Here is a 19638-nt window from a genome sequence, read left to right on the forward strand (position 1 = left end):
TAACCCCAAATTCCTCAAATGGACCACTGGAAATGAAAGTAGTATTGCCACTATTTCCACAGGTTCTCAAACCCATATATTCTTTTTATTTTTTTTTAATGTTGAAACAGAGTCTCACTCTGTTGTCCAGGCTAGAGTGCGGTGGCATCAACCTAGCTCACATCAACCTCAAATTCCTGGGCTCAAGTGATCCTCCTGCCTCAGCCTTCTGAGTAGCTGGGACTACAGGCATGCACCACCATGTCCAGCTAATTTTTTCTATATATTTATAGTTGTCCAGTTCATTTCTTTCTATTTTTAATAGAGATGGGGTCTCACTCTTGCTCAGGCTGGTCTCGAACTCCTGAACTCAAACAATCCTCCTGCCTTGGCCTCCCAGAGTGCTAGGATTACAGGCGTGAGCCACCGTGCCTGGCGTCAAACCCATGTATTCTTAGCGGTTGGTTACACAATACCATACACATTGATTTAGATGTCCTGGAGGATGGACCCCATCCTTGCAAGGTATCATCTCCAAGCTGATGCTTCAGCTATACCTTCAGCAGACTGTTTCATCACTCTGGTATTATGGCAGATTCTGGGTAGGTGATAGGACCTTGGTATCTATGGTCATGCAACCGATGCCAAACCTCCTTTGACAGAAAGTGGACCCCTTGGTGTGGAGAAACGTGGTACGGGATCCCATATAAATAGTTTAAATACTTTGTAAGAACCCCAACCCACAAACAGTGACGGTGGCTGAGATCCTGCAGGCAGGAAAGGTAAACCTATATGCAAAATATGTGCCGCTGATCCTATTGAAGATGAATCACTGCCCTTTCCAGGGTGCTAGGTGCCCAATGCAGTCACCTTGCCACCATCTGGCTGGTTGGTGGTCATAGGTGGCTCGGGAGCTGGGAAGGCCCTTCAGAGCTGTCCCAAGATGAAGCAAAGGAACTGGGCCTTTACATTCCTACTTTGACCAGGCTTTGGTTATGGGCCACCTCCAAGGAAGGAGTTTGAGGTGAGGAAATGCTCTGTAGCAGGAGGAAGTTCCCAGAGAAGAATTCAGACAAAAAAATGTCACTTGTCACCGTTCCCAATAAGAGGAAGAAGTGCTTCAGTGCTGAAAGAGGTGACTTGGCAGTGCTTCAAAAATACAATAACCAAAATAAAAACCCAACTGGATGGGTTCACTACCAAAACAAGGATGGCAGAGGAAAGAAAGATTGAACTTAGAGATAGATCAATAGAAACTGTACAATGTGAAAAAAGAAAGAAAAAGACTGTGAATAAACAAACAAATCAACAAAGCCTCTGAGACCTGTGGGAAAATAAGAAAAGATCTAAGTTTCATGCTATTGTAGTTACAGAAGGAAAGGAAACAGAGTGTGGAACTGAAAAAATATTTTAAGAAATAATGGCTGAAATTTTCCCAAGTTTGGGAAGAAGCATAAATCCACAGATGCAAGAAAATGAGAGAATCACAAATAGGATCAACCCAAATAAACTTATACAAAGACACATCATAATCAAATGTCTGCAAATGAAAGACAAATCCCTTAAATAAGAGAAAAATGAGACGTTGCCTATAAAGAAACAACAGTTTGAATCAACAGTTGATATCTCACTACAAACCATGGAGACCAGGAAAAAGTGGCACAACAGTTTCCAAGTGCTGAAAGAACTGTCAACTCAGAATTCTATATCCAGGGAAAATATCCTCTGGAATTTAAATGAAATAAAGACATTCTTAGAAGAAAGAAAATAAGAGAATTTGTGGTTGGCACCCATGCCCAAAAACAGTGGCTAAATAAAGTTATTCAAACAAAAGTAAATGAAAGGAAAAAGAAATTTGGAACATCAGCAATGAAAAAAAGAGAAATGAAATGGATAAATACATTGGTAAATATAATAGACTACTGTTTTCCTCTTGAGTTTTTTAAATTATGTTTGAGAGTTGAAGCAAAACTTAGAACATTATCTGATGTGGTTCTCAGGATATGTAGAAGGAATGTTTAGCGCTATATTATAAAGGTGGGAGGTTAAAGAGATAATATTCCTACATTTCATTCAAAGCAGTAAAATGTCAACATCAGTACGCTGTTGTAAGTTATACAGTTTAGTTTCAGTTTGTATATTACCATATGCATATAATGTAATACTTAGGGCAATCATTGAAATACATATAAATATACAAAGAGATACATTCAAAAACACTGTAGAGAAAAAATCAGCAAGGATAGAACTGAAAAACACCACCCACAACAAGACTTGATTGACATCTATAGAATGCTCCACTAAACAGCAGAATGAGCATTCTTTTCAAGAGTACATGGAACATTCACCAAGATAGACCGTAGACTGGGTCAAAAAAAAAAAAAAGAAAGCCTCACAAATTTCAAAGATTGAAATCATACAAAATATGCTCTCTGACCATAATGAAATCAAACTATTAACTATCTATAGAAAGATAACAGGAAATCTCCAAACACTTGAGAATTAAACAACACACTTTGAAATAATCTATAGGTCAAAGAATTCTCAAGGGTAATTTTAAAAATACATTGAACTGAATAAAAAAAAATACAATATATAAAAATGTTTGATATGTAGCTAAACCCATACAAAGAAAGAAATCTATAGCACTAAGTGCTTACATTAGAGAAGAATAAAAGTCTCAAATAAATATTCTAAGCTCTCTCCTTAAAAAACTAGAAAAAAGAGTAAAATAAACCCAAAACAAACAGAAGGAAGAATAACAAAGAACAGAAATAGAAAAAAAATTATAGAATATCAATGAAACAAGATGCTGGTTTTTGAAAAAAATCAATTGAATTGATAAAATTTGGCTGAAACTGACAAAGAGAAAAGATATACATTATCAATTTCAGGGATGAAAGAGAAATTATCATTATAGACCCTGCAAATATTAAAAGATATATACATTAAAAGATCAACTCTACTCATATAAATTTAACAATTTAAGTGAAATGAACCTATTCCTAAAAAAACAAAGCCATAAACTGCCAAAACTCATCCAGATTAAATAGATCATCTCAACAGTCACATATCTATTAAAGAAATTGAATTTATTGTCAGAAACCTCCCAAGAAAGAATTCTTCATCCCCAGCTCATTATACTGAAGAATTCTATGAAAATTTTAAAGAAGAATTAATGCAAATTCTGCACATTCTCTTCCAGAAAATAGAATAAGAAGGAAGACTCCCTAACTCATTCTACAAAGCTAGGATTCCCTTGATACCAAAATGAGACAAAGACAGTAAGGGGAAAAATCACACAATGTGGATAGATAGAAGCAGAGAATATTTGACAGAACTTAACACATATTCATGACAAAAATTTCTCCACAAACTAGGAATAGAGAGGGACTTCCTTAGCTTGATAAAGAGCATCTAGAAAACCTGCAGTTAACATTGTTCTTAATGATGAACAGCCAAATGCTTTCCCCCAAGTCTGTAATAAGGTAAGGATCTTCACTCTTACCACTTTTAATCCACATAGTACTGGAAGGCCTGCATAGCACAGCAAAGCAAGGAAAGGAAAATAGAACACATACGCATTAGAAAGAAAGAAATAAAACTATCTCTATTTGAATATGACATGACTGTTTACATTAAATTCCCAAAGCATCCATACACATACATACACACACACACACACACACACTCACACAGATACAAAATCTTTGAACTAATAAATAAGTTATAGCAACATCTCAGAATACCAGATCGATATATAAAGATCAGTTGTAACTGATGCAACTGCTATGGAAAACAATATGGTGGTTCCTCAAAAAGTTAAAAATAAAACTGCCAAATGATCCAGCAATCCCACTTCTGGGTATGTATCCAAAAGAATTAAAAATGAGGTCTCAAAGAGATATTTGCACACCTGTGTTCATAGCAGCACTATTCATAACAGCCAAGGGGTAGAAGCAACCTAAGTGTCTCTCAACAAATGAAGGGATAAACAAAATGTTATATATACATACGATAGAATACTGTGCAGCCGGCCAGGCGCGGTGGCTCACACCTGTAATCCTAGCACTCTGAGAGGCCAAGACAAGTGGAATGCTCAAGGTCAGGAGTTCAAAACCAGCCTGAGCAAGAGTGAGACCCCGTCTCTACTATAAATAGAAAGAAATTAATTGGACAACTGATATATAGAAAAAATTAGCCGGGCATGGTGGCACATGCCTGTAGTCCCAGCTACTCGGGAGACTGAGGCAGGAGGATCGCTTGAGCCCAGGAGTTTGAGGTTGCTGTGAGCTAGGCTGACGCCACGACACTCACTCTAGCCTGAGCAACATAGTGAGACTATCTCAAAAAAAAAAATAAAACACTATGCAGCCTTAAAAGGAAGGAAATCATGTACATGCTACAACATGGATGAACCTTGAGCACATTATGCTCAGTAAAATAAGCCCATCACAAAAAGACAGATGCTGTATGATTCCACTTACATGAGGTCTCTAAACTCATTATATTCATAGAAATAGAAAGTATACTGGTGGTTACCAGAGACTTTGTGGAGGCTCAAAGGAGGAGCTGTTGTTTACTAGGCATAGAGATCCAGTTCTGCAAGATGAAAAAGTTCTGGAGAGCTGATTCACAACAGTGTAAATATACTTACCACTACTGAACTGTACATTCTACACAATTGATTTAAACTGTATGCTTAAAAATGGAGTTAAGATGATAAATTTTATGTGTTTTTTGACCATAATAACCAATTGTAGTTTTATATACTAACATTGAACAAATGAAACCAAAATTAAAAACATAATCATAATACCATCTACAATAACAAAAAATAAATATTTAGGTATAAACATAAAAATATACATACAAGATTTGTATGCAGGAATATATAAAATGCTATAAATGAAATCAAAGAAGATAAAGAGAGACACATACTGTATTCATGGATTGGAAGATCTACAGATTTAATGCAATATCTATCAAAAATCTGGCAAAAGTTTTGTAGATATAGACAAGTTTATTTTAAAATTTATAGATGAAGTATCTGTACTGATCATGGTAGCCTTGGGGACAAAATTTCTCTGCAATGTGAAGGAAGAAAAGACAGATTTTATAAATTCAGGCTTGTCATCAAGAGAGCCCTACATCTTTTGAGGCTTCATTTAACAATCAGAAATCAACGGAGAGGCAAGCTCACCCCATGAGAGACGTTGGACGTCTGTCTCTCCTTTTTTTCATTCACATGAGAATTTTTCATCTTTCTAATTCCAATTTTCTACTCACATGACTTTTCATTCTTACTATTAGGTACTTCTTGATTCTTTGCAGACACAACATGCTGTTCATTTGGAACCTGGAGACCAAGGTCTATTTAAACAAAAAATCATCTTTCTTGGGCACATAAAGTAGCAGAACTGATGCAAAAACAGTGCGTCTAACTGATCCCCAACTCAGTTGAACTAGCCATTGAGGTGGACCCCTGGGGTGAAGAAAAGAAAGCCACATATGTAATGTTTTTTTATATTGCTTCACTGCGTCAGCTAGAAACATCCGCCAGGACAGAAGGACATCTCATGTCAGAAAGCCCTGCATCTCATATAAGGAGATATTTAAGATTCAGCATCTAATTGGTGTTTGAACTTCAGAAAGTTTCCTTTTATGTAGTCTTTGATGGCAGGGAAGATGTCAAACAGAGTTTCTATTGGCTCCGGAAGATGGCAATGTCAGGCAATGGGACTATATAACCCCCTTGCTGTTTTAGAAGCCTCCATTAAAGGCCAGAGGGATCCTCGTATGGTTTGAGGAAACTGAGGCTGTGACCTAAAGACATGAGGACCAGAAGAACCATGAATGGACACTGCTTCCTCCGGGGACTTGCTTTTCTCCTCCTCAGTGTCTTAGCGGATGCTCAGGGTAAGCAGACTCTCACTTGTTAAGACCAGCAGAGATGCCCGATTAGCTCTCAGGCTCTGGGGAATGGTCCCTGGGACGGTAAAGATGACGCCTCTGTATTGACTACTGGGTTTTGACTAAATGAGGTCTTTAGCGTCAGTTAATGCTGATTTTTCTCCTGTGGGAGTCTCTGTTTTTCAAGTTCAGCAGGGTCTCTGATATGTACTCTGATCCTTTCTGTACTCCATATTATGTCTTCCACACCAAGATTCTGGTATTTCTGATTTTTTTGCTGGCGAACTGGGTGTGTGTGTGTGTGTGTGTGTGTGTGTGTAAGAAAGGAGAGGGAGAGACATGGTTAAAGAGGAGTTTGAAGGGCATATGAAGGGCAAATATGTGAACAGGAACATGTCTGCCCAGTGGAAGTCAATTTTTTAGCTAGGCGTCCATAGAACTCACCCTGTCTACGCCAGGCTGCTGGATTTGCTGGCGACTGTGGTCGTGATGGTAATGATATATGTGTGCGTGTACATGATGAGAGCAGATATGGAAACCTTGCTGCCTATGAAGAAAGCCCTCCCGATATTAACTAGAATTACACCGTAGATAACTCTGCACCTGCAGTCTGAGCCTGAGTGTGAGTCTCGTTTTCTTCCCCACAAACCCACAGCTCAGGCGTTTCTGCTTTATACTGTAGTCTTGCCCAAGCCCTGGCTTTTTGGTAGAACTTTTTCTTCCAGTCTGTGACATTTCCCTTCCCGCCTCTCGGGTTGGTGGTCCTTCAATGCCCTTGTGCAGTGGAGAAAACTGATGCCGAATATTGGAGCTCATGGATGGATTGATATTAGCATTAAAGGCAGAACGGGGATCTGGCCTTAGAGACTTCAGGATGTGCTTCTCCTGGTCAATTTCTCCCTGCTCTGTAGGGTACTCACGCTTATCCTGTGCCATCCTAAAGGATCTGCTATTTAGGAAGAACCCCATACTTGTAAATGTCCTTATGGTGAATTTTCTCCCTGTAGTTCCTTCAGACCCTACATGAAATCTGGTTTCCATTGAGCCCCTGGCTCAAGGGAGTCCAAGACATCAGTGTTTGATCTCCTGAAATGAGAATAACCAGCCACATACCCAGAGAGCCAGCTCTTCAGGTGTGGGCCTTGGTCCTGGATGCTTCAACAATGCTCCTCACTTCTCTGTCTCTTCTCTAGCCCATGTTTCCTCCATATTTCAAGCCTCTTCTGTCAGAATTATCTGTCCCTCTCCTTTGGGAAATTCTACCCCTGCTAACAGGAGCAAGAAGCTCTGCTCTTCACTCTCTTAGTATATGTCTTAGAAATCAAGGTCCTTGAGTTTTGGCTGTATGCCAGCAACAGTTGTCCTTGTCCAGGCTTTGCCAGTTCTCGGGGGTGGAGCTAGAAATTCTCAAAACAAAATTTTTAAATGGTGCTCTATTCTATCCTTCCTTTCCAGCATGAGAGCCATGAATTAATTTTTCATTAAGCTAAAAAGAAATGACAGCTTACTCAAACAAGCATAATTTTTTCTCAGAGAGAACTTTTTGTAGGATATTATTAAAGCACATGTTCAAATATGAAAGCACTCAGTTCACATGAGTTTGCCCCATCTACTTGTGAAATTTCAATTTTGGTATCATACTGCTGAAGACCATTAAAAATTTCCTGACCTGACATATGTGACCAGACTCCACAGTGAAAGTCAGGATTTACCATCTCTCCTTAGATTCTTTCTGAACACTAAATCTCTACTTTAATAGTAGGCATGTTTCAGTCCCTAAACACACACACACACACACACACACACACAATTAGATCATAAAGTTCTTGCATGTCATTTTCCATTTTAAAAATTAACAATTGATTTTAAATTTCTTTCTTATTATAGTATCTTCTACGTCATTTGTATTGTTGCCAGTATTTCACTGTATTATGGAATCATAATTTATTTATCTAATCCCATTTGTTGTATATTTATGTTTTCAAATATAATGCTGTGATAAAACTCTTATTAACATCTATACTGACCTAATAGAAAAGCCATTTTCGCAAGATAACAATTATAAAGGCCTCTGATATATATTACCTAATTGCCCATCAGAGTAGTTTTCAATAACTTTAATTCTCAATAACATTAACTGAGAGTATTATTTTTTCATAACCTCACCACAAGTGTGTTATATCATGTTTTTTAGTCTATATGAACATCATCTACAAAAATACTATTTTCTTTCTCATATTGTGGTCCTCAGATATCTCTGGTAACATTTTTATTTTTTTCTCTATAATATCTATCATTTTCTTATTTATTTATAGAAATTTTTTATAAGCTAACATCATTTACTGTTTGTCTTGCATATTCATAAATAATTTTCCTATTTGCTTTTTGCATATTAATATTCTTAGGCTGTGTGGGAAGAGGAGTATTATACATGGTCAAATCTATAATGTTTTACCTTTATGATTTCTGCCTTTAGTGCCATGCTTTGAATGCCATTCTTCATTCCAGAATCACTTTCAGTCAAGTTTTATTTTCCATAAATAATTTTACAGTTTCACTGCAGAGTATTTAAAACTTTATTGTACCTGAATTTATTTTAATGTATGTGATAGTGTTATACCATTTGTACCAGATAGGAATCACATTTTAGATATTTGATAGTTTTGTTCCATCACAAAGTAAAAATACAGATGTGTAATATTGGCTTTACTAGTCTTTGATACTATAGGGAGAGACACATTCAATCACTTTAACAACCTAGTTAAAAGATTCCAGCCTGCATTTCAATTCCAATTAAAGCAATCAGAGGGAGACTTCCCAGAAACCCACCACCATATCTACTCACCTACCGGCAATTCTCCACTTTCCCAATAGGTTAATTATCTCCAGTCTGAAACCAGTCTCTCCCCTCCTGCACTAGCCCCCCATCCCACCACGGCCACTAAAGCGCATGCCTCAAACAAGTCTCCCCAGCTCTCATATCCCATCAGTTTCCACCTTCTGCTGATTATTTACCAACTTACAAACATGCCCCCCATCTTAAAACAAGTGAACAAATAAACTTCTCTTGACCCCACTTCCTCTACAGTTACTGCTCCCTTTCTTTGCTCCCCTCTGTAGCAAAGCTCCTCACGAGCACAGTCTGTGGTCATTGTCTGCAACTTCCCTCTATCGCCTCTCTCTCAAATTAAACCAGAGCAGGCTTGCTGACCCCTCACTCCACCAAAACATCCCCTTTTAAAGCCCATCAGTGATTCCCACATTGCTAACTCAATGATCAGTTCTCAGTTAATGTTCGTATAATCTTTGCTTGCTGTAGTATACTCAGTAGTATCTGGCACAGTTGATTCCTGCCTCCTCTCAGAACGTTCTTCACCCTGACTTCTAAGACGCCAACACTCTCTTGGTTTTTTTCCTGCCCCACTGATGGTTCCTTCCCAGTGTGTTTGCTAGGTCAGCCTTTTTTCCCAGAACTCTTAATTATAGGGTGTCCCAAGGACTCAAGCCCAGATTCTCTTCTCTTTAAAATCTCTTCCACACTTTTGGGGACCACATTTATTTATTTATTTTTTGAGGCAGAGTCTCACTTTGTTGCCCAGGCTAGAGTGAGTGCCGTGGCGTCAGCCTAGCTCACAGCAACCTCAAACTCCTGGGCTCAAGCAATTCTGCTGCCTCAGCCTCCCAAGTAGCTGGGACTACAGGCATGCGCCACCATGCCCGGCTGATTTTTTTCTATATATATTAGTTGGCCAATTAATTTCTTTCTATTTATAGTAGAGACGGGGTCTTGCTCTTGCTCAGGCTGGTTTCGAACTCCTGACCTCGAGCAATCCACCCGCCTCAGCCTCCCAGAGTGCTAGGATTACAGGCATGAGCCACCGCGTCCGGCCGGGACCACATTTAAATCTCATGATTTTGGTCAGGTACAGACTCCAGTACTTCGGGAGGCTGAGATGGGAGGACCGCAATTACATAGGCAAATCGGGTGGTGTGTGAATTGTTTCTCAATAAAACTGATGCCAAAAAAATCTAAATGATTATAGTAATATCTATGCTTTTATTCCTGGTATTGGTAAGTTGGTTTTCTCTCTATTCTTTATTTGTAATGCTCAGTGTTTATCAATTTTATTAATATTTTCAATAAACTACATCTGAAGGGTTTTTTCTCAATTTTCTATACCTTATGTTTGCTTTCTACCTTATTAATTTTTACTTTTTACTTTTTTTTTTTTTTGAGACAGAGTCATGCTTTGTTGCCCAGGCTAGAGTGAGTGCCGTGGCGTCAGCCTAGCTCACAGCAACTTCAAACTCCTGGGCTCAAGCAATCCTGCTGCCTCAGCCTCCCAAGTATCTGGGACTATAGGCATGTGCCACCATGCCTGGCTAATTTTTTCTATATCTATCAGTTGGCCAATTAATTTGTTTCTATTTATAGTAGAGATGGGGTCTCACTCTTGCTCAGGCTGGTTTCAAACTCCTGACCTCGAGCAATCCACCCGCCTCAGCCTCCCAGAGTGCTAAGATTACAGGCGTAAGCCACCGCGCCCAGCCTTGACTTTATTAATTCCAACCTTCTGCTTCGTTTAGGCTTTATTTGCTGATCTTCTAGTTTCTTAAATGAAAGCATGCATTTTTCACTTCCAGTCTTCTTTTCTAAATCATGCATTCTAGCTTATAATTTTCCCTTAGGCACTGCTTTAGTTGCATCAGAGGAGTTTAGTTACATATTTTCATTATCATTATTTTATAAAATTTTCTAATCTTTAGTTCTTCCTGGATGAAGGCATTTTTGAAGACTGTCGCTCTATTTCCCAACATTTAAGAATTGCTAGCTATATTTTCTTATTAATTATTCATTTAATTTCACTGTGGCCAGAAGAAATATTCTATGAATTCAACTATCTGAAACTTTTTGTCTCATAATGTAGTCAATTTTGAATTATGTTTTATGTGCATTTACAATAAATGAGAATTCCATCATTGCCGAATGATGTGTTCTAAATATGTTTAGTTCAGTGGATTGATTACATTGTTTGACATGTACGGTATTCATCCTTTCTGTCTGCTTGGACTACCTGCAGTTGAAAGAGTTGTGTTAAAGTTCCCTCATTTTGATTGTGAAGTTGTCTATTTTTTCTTTTTGTATTGTAAAATGTTGTTGTACAGTTCGAAGTCATATTTTGACATCTTTCTTGGATTTTGATAATTATAATTTTTTGAGGTGGGGGTTGTGTTGTTCGGGCTGGATTCAAATTCCTGGGCTGAAGCGATCCTCCCACCTTATCCTCCCAGGTAGCCGGGACTATAGGCATGTGCCATCATACTAGGCTCTGTAATATTTTTATTAAAGATGTATCCCATTATAATCATGAAAAGTCCTTCTATAACCACATTTTTGTATCTTACCTTAAAGTCTACTTTTTGTGATACTGATAGAGATACGCCAGTTTTCTTATCATTAGTGTTTACATAGTACACATAATTTTTTCATTTTACTTTAATCTTCCTTCACCCTTATATATAAGGTGAGTATATTATTAACACAAGCAGCAGGTACTTGGATTCTGTTGTGTTATCTAGATTGAATTTTATTTAGAGTATTTAATCCATTTATTTTAAATGCAATTATTGATATATTTGGTTAATATCCATCATTTGCTTTTTTAAAAAATGGACACATAAGGCCGGGCGCTGTGGCTCACGCCTGTAATCCTAGCTCTTGGGAGGCCGAGGCGGGCGGATTGCTCAAGGTCAGGAGTTCCAAACCAGCCTGAGCAAGAGCGAGACTCCGTCTCTACTATAAATAGAAAGAAATTAATTGGCCAACTGATATATATATAAAAAATTAGCCGGGCATGGTGGCGCATGCCTGTAGTCCCAGCTACCTGGGAGGCTGAGGCAGAAGGATCACTCGAGCCCCGGAGTTTGAGGTTGCTGTGAGCTAGGCTGACGCCACGGCACTCACTCTAGCCTGGGCAACAAAGCGAGACTCTGTCTCAAAAAAAAAAAAAAAAAAAATGGACACATAATTTTACACATTTGTGGGGTATAGTGTGATGTTTCAATACATGTATACATTGTGTAGAAACAAAAATCAGGATATTTAGCATATCTATCACCTCAAATATTTATCATTTCTTTGTCATGAGAAGATTCAAAATCCTCTCTTCTAGCTATTTTGAAATACGCAATACAATATTGTTAACTATAGTCACCCTACTGTTCAATAGAGCACTGGGAGTTATTACTTCTATGTAAGTGCAACTTTGTACCTATTGACTAATCTCTCCCTATATCCCTCCCTCTCCTATATCCTTCCCAGCCTCTGGTAACCACCATTCTATTATTTACTTCTATGAGATCAACTTTTTAGATTCTACATAAGCGTGAGATCATATCATATTTGTCTTTCCGTGCCTAGCATCTCACTTAACATAGTGTCCTCCATATTGCCAAAAAATGATAGGATTTCATTCTTTTTACATCTGAATAGTATTCCATTATGTATACATAACACATTTTCTTTGTCCATTCATCCATTGATGGAAAATAATTGGTTTCCTATCTCAGCTTTTGTGAAGAGTGCTGCATTAAAAGTGGAACTATAAATATCTCTTCAACATACTGATTTCATTTCCTTTGGCTATATATATACCCAGTGGTGGAATTGCTGGAACATATGATAGCTCTATTTTTCTTTTTTTAAGGAACTTCCATACTCTTTGCCATAATGAATGAAGCTAGACCCCTATCTCTCACCATATATAAAAATCAACTCAAAATGGATTAAGGATTTAAATGTAAGATGCAAAATGATAAAACTACAAAAGCAAAATGTAGGCGAACTGCTTTATGACACTGATCTGGGCAAGAATTTTTTTGGATAATATTCCAAAAGCACGGAGAACAAAAGCAAAAACAGACAAATTGGATCACATCAAACTGAAAACCTTCTCCACAGCAAAGGAAACAATGGACAGAGTGAAGAGACAACCTACAGAATGGGAGAAAATATTTGTAAACTATGTATCTGACAAGGAAAGGTTAACACCCAGAATATATAAGGAACTCAAACAACCCAATAGCAAAAATAATAACTTGATTTTAAAATGGGCAAAAGATCTGAATAGATATTTCTCCAAAGATATATAAAGAACTAACAGGCTTGTGGAAAAATGTTCAATATTACTAATCAGAGAAATGCAAATCAAAACCACAATGATATATCACCTAACCCAGATAGAATGCCTATTATCAAAAAGACAAAAAATAACAAATGCCAGTGTGGATGTGGAGAAAGGGGAACTTTTATTATTTGCTTTTAATTGACCCATCTGTTTTATGTTCCTCTTTTTCTACTTTTTTGCCTTTTTATGTTAAATAATTTGTTTATTATTCCAGATTTTCCTCTTTTTCTTTTTCTTTGTTTTTTTAGACAGAGCCTCATTCTTTTGCCCAGGCTAGAGTGCCATGGCGTCAGCAACCTCAAACTCCTGGGCTCAAACGATCCTCCTGCCTCAGCCTCCCGAATAGCTGGGTCTACAGGCATGCACCACCATGCCCGGCTAATTTTTTCTATATATTTTTAGTTGTCCAATTAATTTCTTTCTATTTTTAGTAGAGACGGGGTCTCGCTCTTGCTCAGGCTGGTTTCGAACTCCTGACCTTGAGTGATCCTCCCACCTCAGCCTCCCAGAGTGCTAGGATTACAGGCCTGAGTCACTGAGCCCAGCCTTCCTCTTTTCCTTTTATTTTCAGCAGCTTTACTAAGTGTGGGAGTTTTCATATCATTCTTGGGGTTCTTGAGCTTCTTAAATATGTGAATTAATATCTTTCATTTATTTTAGGAAAATCTCATTTATTTTCTCTTCAAATATTGCTTCTGCTTCTCTCTTTCCTCCTGTTCCACCTCCTCCTTTCTCCCCTGTCCCCTCTCTGACTTCAATTATGTATGTTAGACCTTTTGATTATATTCCCAATGTCTTTTCTACTGTATTTTTGTCTACCAATCTTTTTCTCCATGATTTTTGGCTTTAAAATTTTTCCTTGACCTGAGTTCTAAATCACTGATTCTGTCTTCAGTTCTGTCTAAACTGTTTTTAAACGTGTTCATCCAATTCTTAAGTTTAAACATTTTATTTTCAGTTGGTGATTGTACAATTTTTCTGTATGTTTAAAATTCTATGTTAAAATTTCTTCATCTTTTCACCTGTTTTGTTCTCTCCTTTACTGTATTTTCTTAAATACATTGATCATAATCAAGATTTTTATTCACTAACTCCAGTATCTTTGTTGCCTGTGCTTCTGCAGTCTCTTGGTGTTTTTTTTTTTTTCACTTTGTTAATTTGCCATGTGATTCCATCTTTTTACATACCACATAATTTTTTATTGAAAGCCAGAAATTATATATGAACAAATAAGACATTTCTTATTTTTCCTAACACCTGAAAGAATTCATCTTTTGTTCTTCCAGGCAGGTGGGAGTGCCAATCACCCAAACATCTACATCCAACCCAGAACTGAACTGGAGCAAGTCTAGACTGACTCAGTCCACTCTTATTTGCCTCTGTTCCTATGGCATGAGCTTTCAGGGTGGTCAACTAGCTGTCAATTCAGCTTTCAGGGCTGAGTCTGTGCATTTTTGCTTGCTTGGCACCAAGGGAATAAGGGAGTATCTACTCTGAATTCCAAGGTGTTTGATGTAGTTCTTTGGCCTCCTGCCCTCTGCACAGCTTTAATTCCAGGAAAATATTTAAGTAGAAAACTTGCCATATGATAGTGACCCTCGAGTCTCCAATTTTGTCATCCTAGCCTCATGCAACTCCCAAAGTTGTGCTGGCTTCTAAGAGACAGCAGTCCTCTGCCTTGCCTAAGCCCAGAGTTTAAGCCGTTAGCCCCTGCACTGAATTGGGAAATTCCCTTAGAGAAAAAGAAGGTGTAGATCATTGGATAAACTCTGAAATAATCTTACTCTTTGTGATTTTAGTATATTTAGTCCATGTTGCTTCCACAAATATCTAATGCTTTATATATTTTTCCCTTTGTTTACAGTTTCCAGATTTTCTAGTTGTACCTAATGGAAATATTGACCTGCTGTGAATTTCTCCTCTATTCTTCATAGAAGCAAAAGCTCTAGGTTTGATGCTCTGCTTCATCATTTACTTAAAGTGAAACATTGATGGGCATTACTTAACTACTTATCACTTTTTTTCTTACTAATTTCTGATTTTTTTTTAATTTGAGAATATTATGGAGGTACAAACATTTTGGTTACATATAATGCCTTTGCCTCGCCCAAGCCAGAGCTACAAGTGTGCCTGTCCCCCATACAGTGCACTCTGCATCCATTAGTCGTGCGTTTCCCCACCCCCAACACCCCCCTTCCACCTGACTAGCACCCAATAAATATTACTTCCATGCAAGCACTTTAGTGTTGATCAGTTAGTACCAATTTGATGACAAGTACATGTGGTGCTTGTTTTTCTATTCTTGTGATACTTCAGTTTGAAGGATGGGTTCAAATTCCATCCAAGATAATATAAGAGGTGCTAGTTCACCTTTGCTTTTTGTATTTGAGTAGTATTCCATGGTATACAGATACCGCATTTTATTAAGCCACTCATGTATTAATGGGCACTTAGGTTGTTTCCACATCTTTGCAATTGTGAATTGTGCTGCCATAAACATTCAAGTGCAGATGTCTTTATTATAGAATGTCTTTTTTTCCTTTGGGTAGATGCCTAGTAGTAGGATTGCTGGATCAAATGGTGTTATTCTGTTTAGAAAGAAGAGAACAATAATACAAATTGTCCGTTCAAGTGATTACAGAGCAGGAATATAACCTATCTCTGCTCTGTGGTGGAGTTAAAAATATATATATTGCCCCTAGAGAACAAAAAAGTTCAAATATTGAATAATAGCAACTCCTGATGTGAAGTCCAAGCAGAGATTAGAATTATACAGGGGGAAGAAACATCAGTCTATGATTCCCAGTGTTATTGGGTCAATGTCAATATCATCTGACATCATCTCTCACATGAGGTTGCTCAATCTACTCAAAAGAGGAGCACATTTTTTTAAATTAAGTATCTAGATCTAGAGTCTAAATCCGGAATACCAACTGAAATATTCTGAAGTAAACCATGACCTGTCCCAGTGTTCATTCATTTTTTCAGTCTGAATAACACTACCAAGAACAATAATTCTTTTTCTTTTTTTTTTTTCTTTTTAGAGAGAGGGGTCTCACTATGTTGCCCAGGCTGGTCTTGAACTCCTGGGCTCAAGCAATCCCCTGAATTCACCTCCTGAGTCTATGGGACTATAAGTGTAAGCCACTACTTGGCTAAGAGGAACAATTCGGATTATTCCTGGGTTCATGCTACTGCCTGAGGCTTCTGATGAGCTCACCCCAGTTCTTGATGCCATTCCCTTTGCTCTAATCCTCCCATCTTCCAGGTCACTGGCACTGAAGTGTGTGTGTGGTTTACAAGAAATATTAATAAATCCAGCTGCTGAGCCATTCCAGTTACTCTTGAACTGAATTCACTCAGAGAAAGACACTGTTGACTAATCAAGGTAGAGATTCTGACGCTTACAGTTCTCTCTTTTCAGATCCTGTGCAGAATTCTACAAACCAGAAGGTTGACTGTGACAGGCTCTATGCAACAGCTTTGATCTCAGACTGCTCACTAGATTTTTTTTTTTTTTTTTGCGTTTTGATGTTCCTGAAGTTTATTTTTTTTATTTTTTTATTTATTTTTATGCTCACTAGATTATTTCCAGTTGAATCCACTTTCCTGCTCTCTAACCCTCTCTGTAGGACACCAGACCCAGCTGCTGCCCCAGTGCAGCGACTCCCCGTCTGACCCAGCAGCCCCTGCAGCCTCAGAGGACAGCGCTGCCAACTGCTCAGGTGAGAAGTCCCACAGGACCAGAAACCCTTCTCATTTCCTGCGTAAACGCCCCACTGACATGGCTCTGTCTCTCCTCAGAGAGCCAACAGCTCCGCCTGGCGGACGGGGGCAGTCGCTGCGCCGGGAGAGTGGAGATCTACCACCAGGGCTCCTGGGGCACCATCTGTGACGACAGCTGGGACCTGAGCGATGCCCACGTGGTGTGCAGACAGCTGGGCTGTGGACAGGCCCTGGACGCCCGGTACTCTGCTTACTTTGGAATGGGATCGGGGCCCATCTGGCTGGACGAGCTGAACTGCACAGGGAAGGAGTCCCACGTGTGGGAGTGCCCTTCGCCGGGCTGGGGGAAGCACAACTGCATTCATGCTGAGGACGCGGGGGTCACCTGCTCAGGTATGGTCAGCGCAGTGTCCACTGGTTGGCAAAATGGAAAGTTACAGGAAGCAGGTGTCTGGTCTCTGCGGGAATAGGGGATGGATGGGCTGGAGAGGTCTGAGCGTCCACCCAGGGTGCCTGACTGCTGCGGGTAGCTGCGGGTGATGGCCTGCATTTACTTTCTTCTAATTCTCCATCACTGTTCTTTTCTTCTCCAGTGCCCTTGCCTGACAAGATAATTTATTCTAGTGTCATCTCAAAATCAAGCTTCATAATTTTGTTTTTATAATTTACTTTTTATACAGTGAAACATCTTCAAATCACTATACATACTCCTTTTGTGACAGTGAGCATGTTGGAGTACTTTCCTTGGTTGAATTCAGTTTTTCTGTATGGATAGGGTGAGACATTGTTTTGCACTAGGCTAGTAGGTATATAGGTGCATGAGATATCATTAAACCAACCAGAGAGGAATTTATGGATTTGTGTCAAATTGAGAGACTCCTTTGCAGATTCAGAGGTAAGTATGCATAGCTCTTGCGTGGAAGGGCCAGAGAACTGTGGATGAAATGCTGAGTCATATGTTCTCCTTGCATGATTACTAGAAAAGATTCATTCTCCATTTTTGGTTCAAAACAAGAACTGTATAAATTCAAACTTTGGAGGGACACTCAGCCACCTGATGGCAAATCAATGGAGAATGCGATAAAATATTGATATTAACTTGCATATTTTATAGTAAGATGTTATAGAGTTCTACCTGGTGGCATAAGTGAATTTATACCTGATTGCTTCAATGATATGGGAAGTGCATTGGTGGATTTATTTGATAAGAATGGGAGCTAGATGACAAATGGAATTCTTGAAGAAGGTGCAGAGGCCTATAGTAGCTGGGGGGGAGGTGGCAATGGCAAAAGACACATAAGGATTGTCTGAGCAGTGCTGAGGTTCCATGTGTGGTGTGAAGAATTCCAGGGGTATATTTATGTGAGTTCTGTACGGCCGATTGTAAGAAAGAAGAATGAGTTGTAAGGCTGACTCAACTCAGGAAGTTGAGGTATGGAGGTCAGGAAGGAAGAGTCCTGGTGATGACATTTTATTAAATGACTTCCCTAAGGACACACAAGGATTTATCTGACTGCAATTTCATTTTGCCTCAGAGGTGTTGATTTATATATAGTAGTAGCCCTCCTAAAGGGCAGTTTCCCTTCCTTTGTGCTATCCAGCTCTCTCATAAAACTTTTCGGAGGGCTTAAATCTGTCTGCTTGTTTTCTCACCACTAGAAGAAAAGCCCAGCAAAGATAAGAACATTGTTTTATTGCAATTTACATCCCCAGCACCTACCAAAGTTCCTAGAAGATGTAACGTTCCGAAAAGATGTTTTTATTTTGAATAAGACAATGTGAAAGTGGACTCTCAATATTGCTTTCAAATCCTTTTCTCCTACCTAAACATCAGCCCTGTGCAGAAAGTTTAGGTGTGCCTCCTGTGAAGCCTCCCTTCTTTCCCCATTTTCATCATATCCTGATCAGAGGATTGATTTTCACCTATTTCATGGCTTCTAGTGACCACTCTTCTTCTCCTTACTGCCCCTTGACCAGAAGACCATGCTGACCATTTCTGGCTTTCAAAGGTGGATGGGCAACCCAAGGGCAGAGGGCAAGTTTGATCTTCAAAGAAGGTGCTTTGATCTTTGTGGGTCTCTGCATGGCTATATGCCACATCCAATAAAGACAGTCCCAGCATCTCAGGCAACACAGTGCTCCTGTCCTAACAGTATCATAGGAGCCTGGAGCGATAGATGACGAGAAGCCAGATGGACACACAGGCAGGTGAGGCTTATGGTCAGAGGACCTGAGAGTTAGATGAGTCACAGCCAAAGGCAGAATAGAGGATGCAATCTGGTTATGAGGAAAGAAGTAAAGGCATGTTCTAGATGAAAGATGATGAAACCAATCTGGCCATTCTTGCTCTCTCTTGCCTCTGGATAAAATTAAGCACTAAAGCTTTAATACTGAGAAGAGGTAAGAGGGGACATTTCTTCTTGCCAAAGATCCCTCAGGAGAAGCTGATATATAGAAAATTGAGGCTCTCCCAGATGCATAGGTGTTGAAAGAACAGTTTCCTGACAGCCCGTCCCTCTGAGATCCTCCTGTGCCACAGGTTGATGTCTCTCTTGCAGATAGACTAAGTTTGGAAACTGGAGGTTACCTATGGGACAAGAGGTGACTCGCCAAGGAGGGTGGGACATGATATACACTTAACGCTGGCCCTGAAGGAAGAGGAAACACTGTGCAGACACTTGGGATGGAGAGTTGTCATTGAGAGTCATAAAACAAAGACACAAAAGGATAGGTCTGGACACCAACCCTATGCCCTAAGTCTGTGACCTTGAACAAGTCACTTACCCTCCCTGGGTTCTGTCTTCTCTGGTGTAAAATAAGGACACAGTGCTCA

General features: G+C 39.1%; 1 protein-coding gene across 1 annotated transcript in view; it reads left to right on the forward strand.

Annotated features, from left to right (window-relative positions):
• The window catches only part of CD163L1 (CD163 molecule like 1), a 170016-nt gene that overhangs the window by 130355 nt on the left and 20023 nt on the right, over positions 1 to 19638 (forward strand). The window contains exon 15 of the mRNA XM_076007858.1: positions 16884 to 17198. Within this exon, the coding sequence (XP_075863973.1) occupies positions 16884 to 17198 (315 nt within the window). The remainder of the gene's footprint in view (positions 1 to 16883; positions 17199 to 19638) is intronic.

The sequence above is a fragment of the Microcebus murinus genome, chromosome 10, assembly GCF_040939455.1.
Source record: "Microcebus murinus isolate Inina chromosome 10, M.murinus_Inina_mat1.0, whole genome shotgun sequence".
NCBI lineage: Eukaryota > Metazoa > Chordata > Mammalia > Primates > Cheirogaleidae > Microcebus > Microcebus murinus.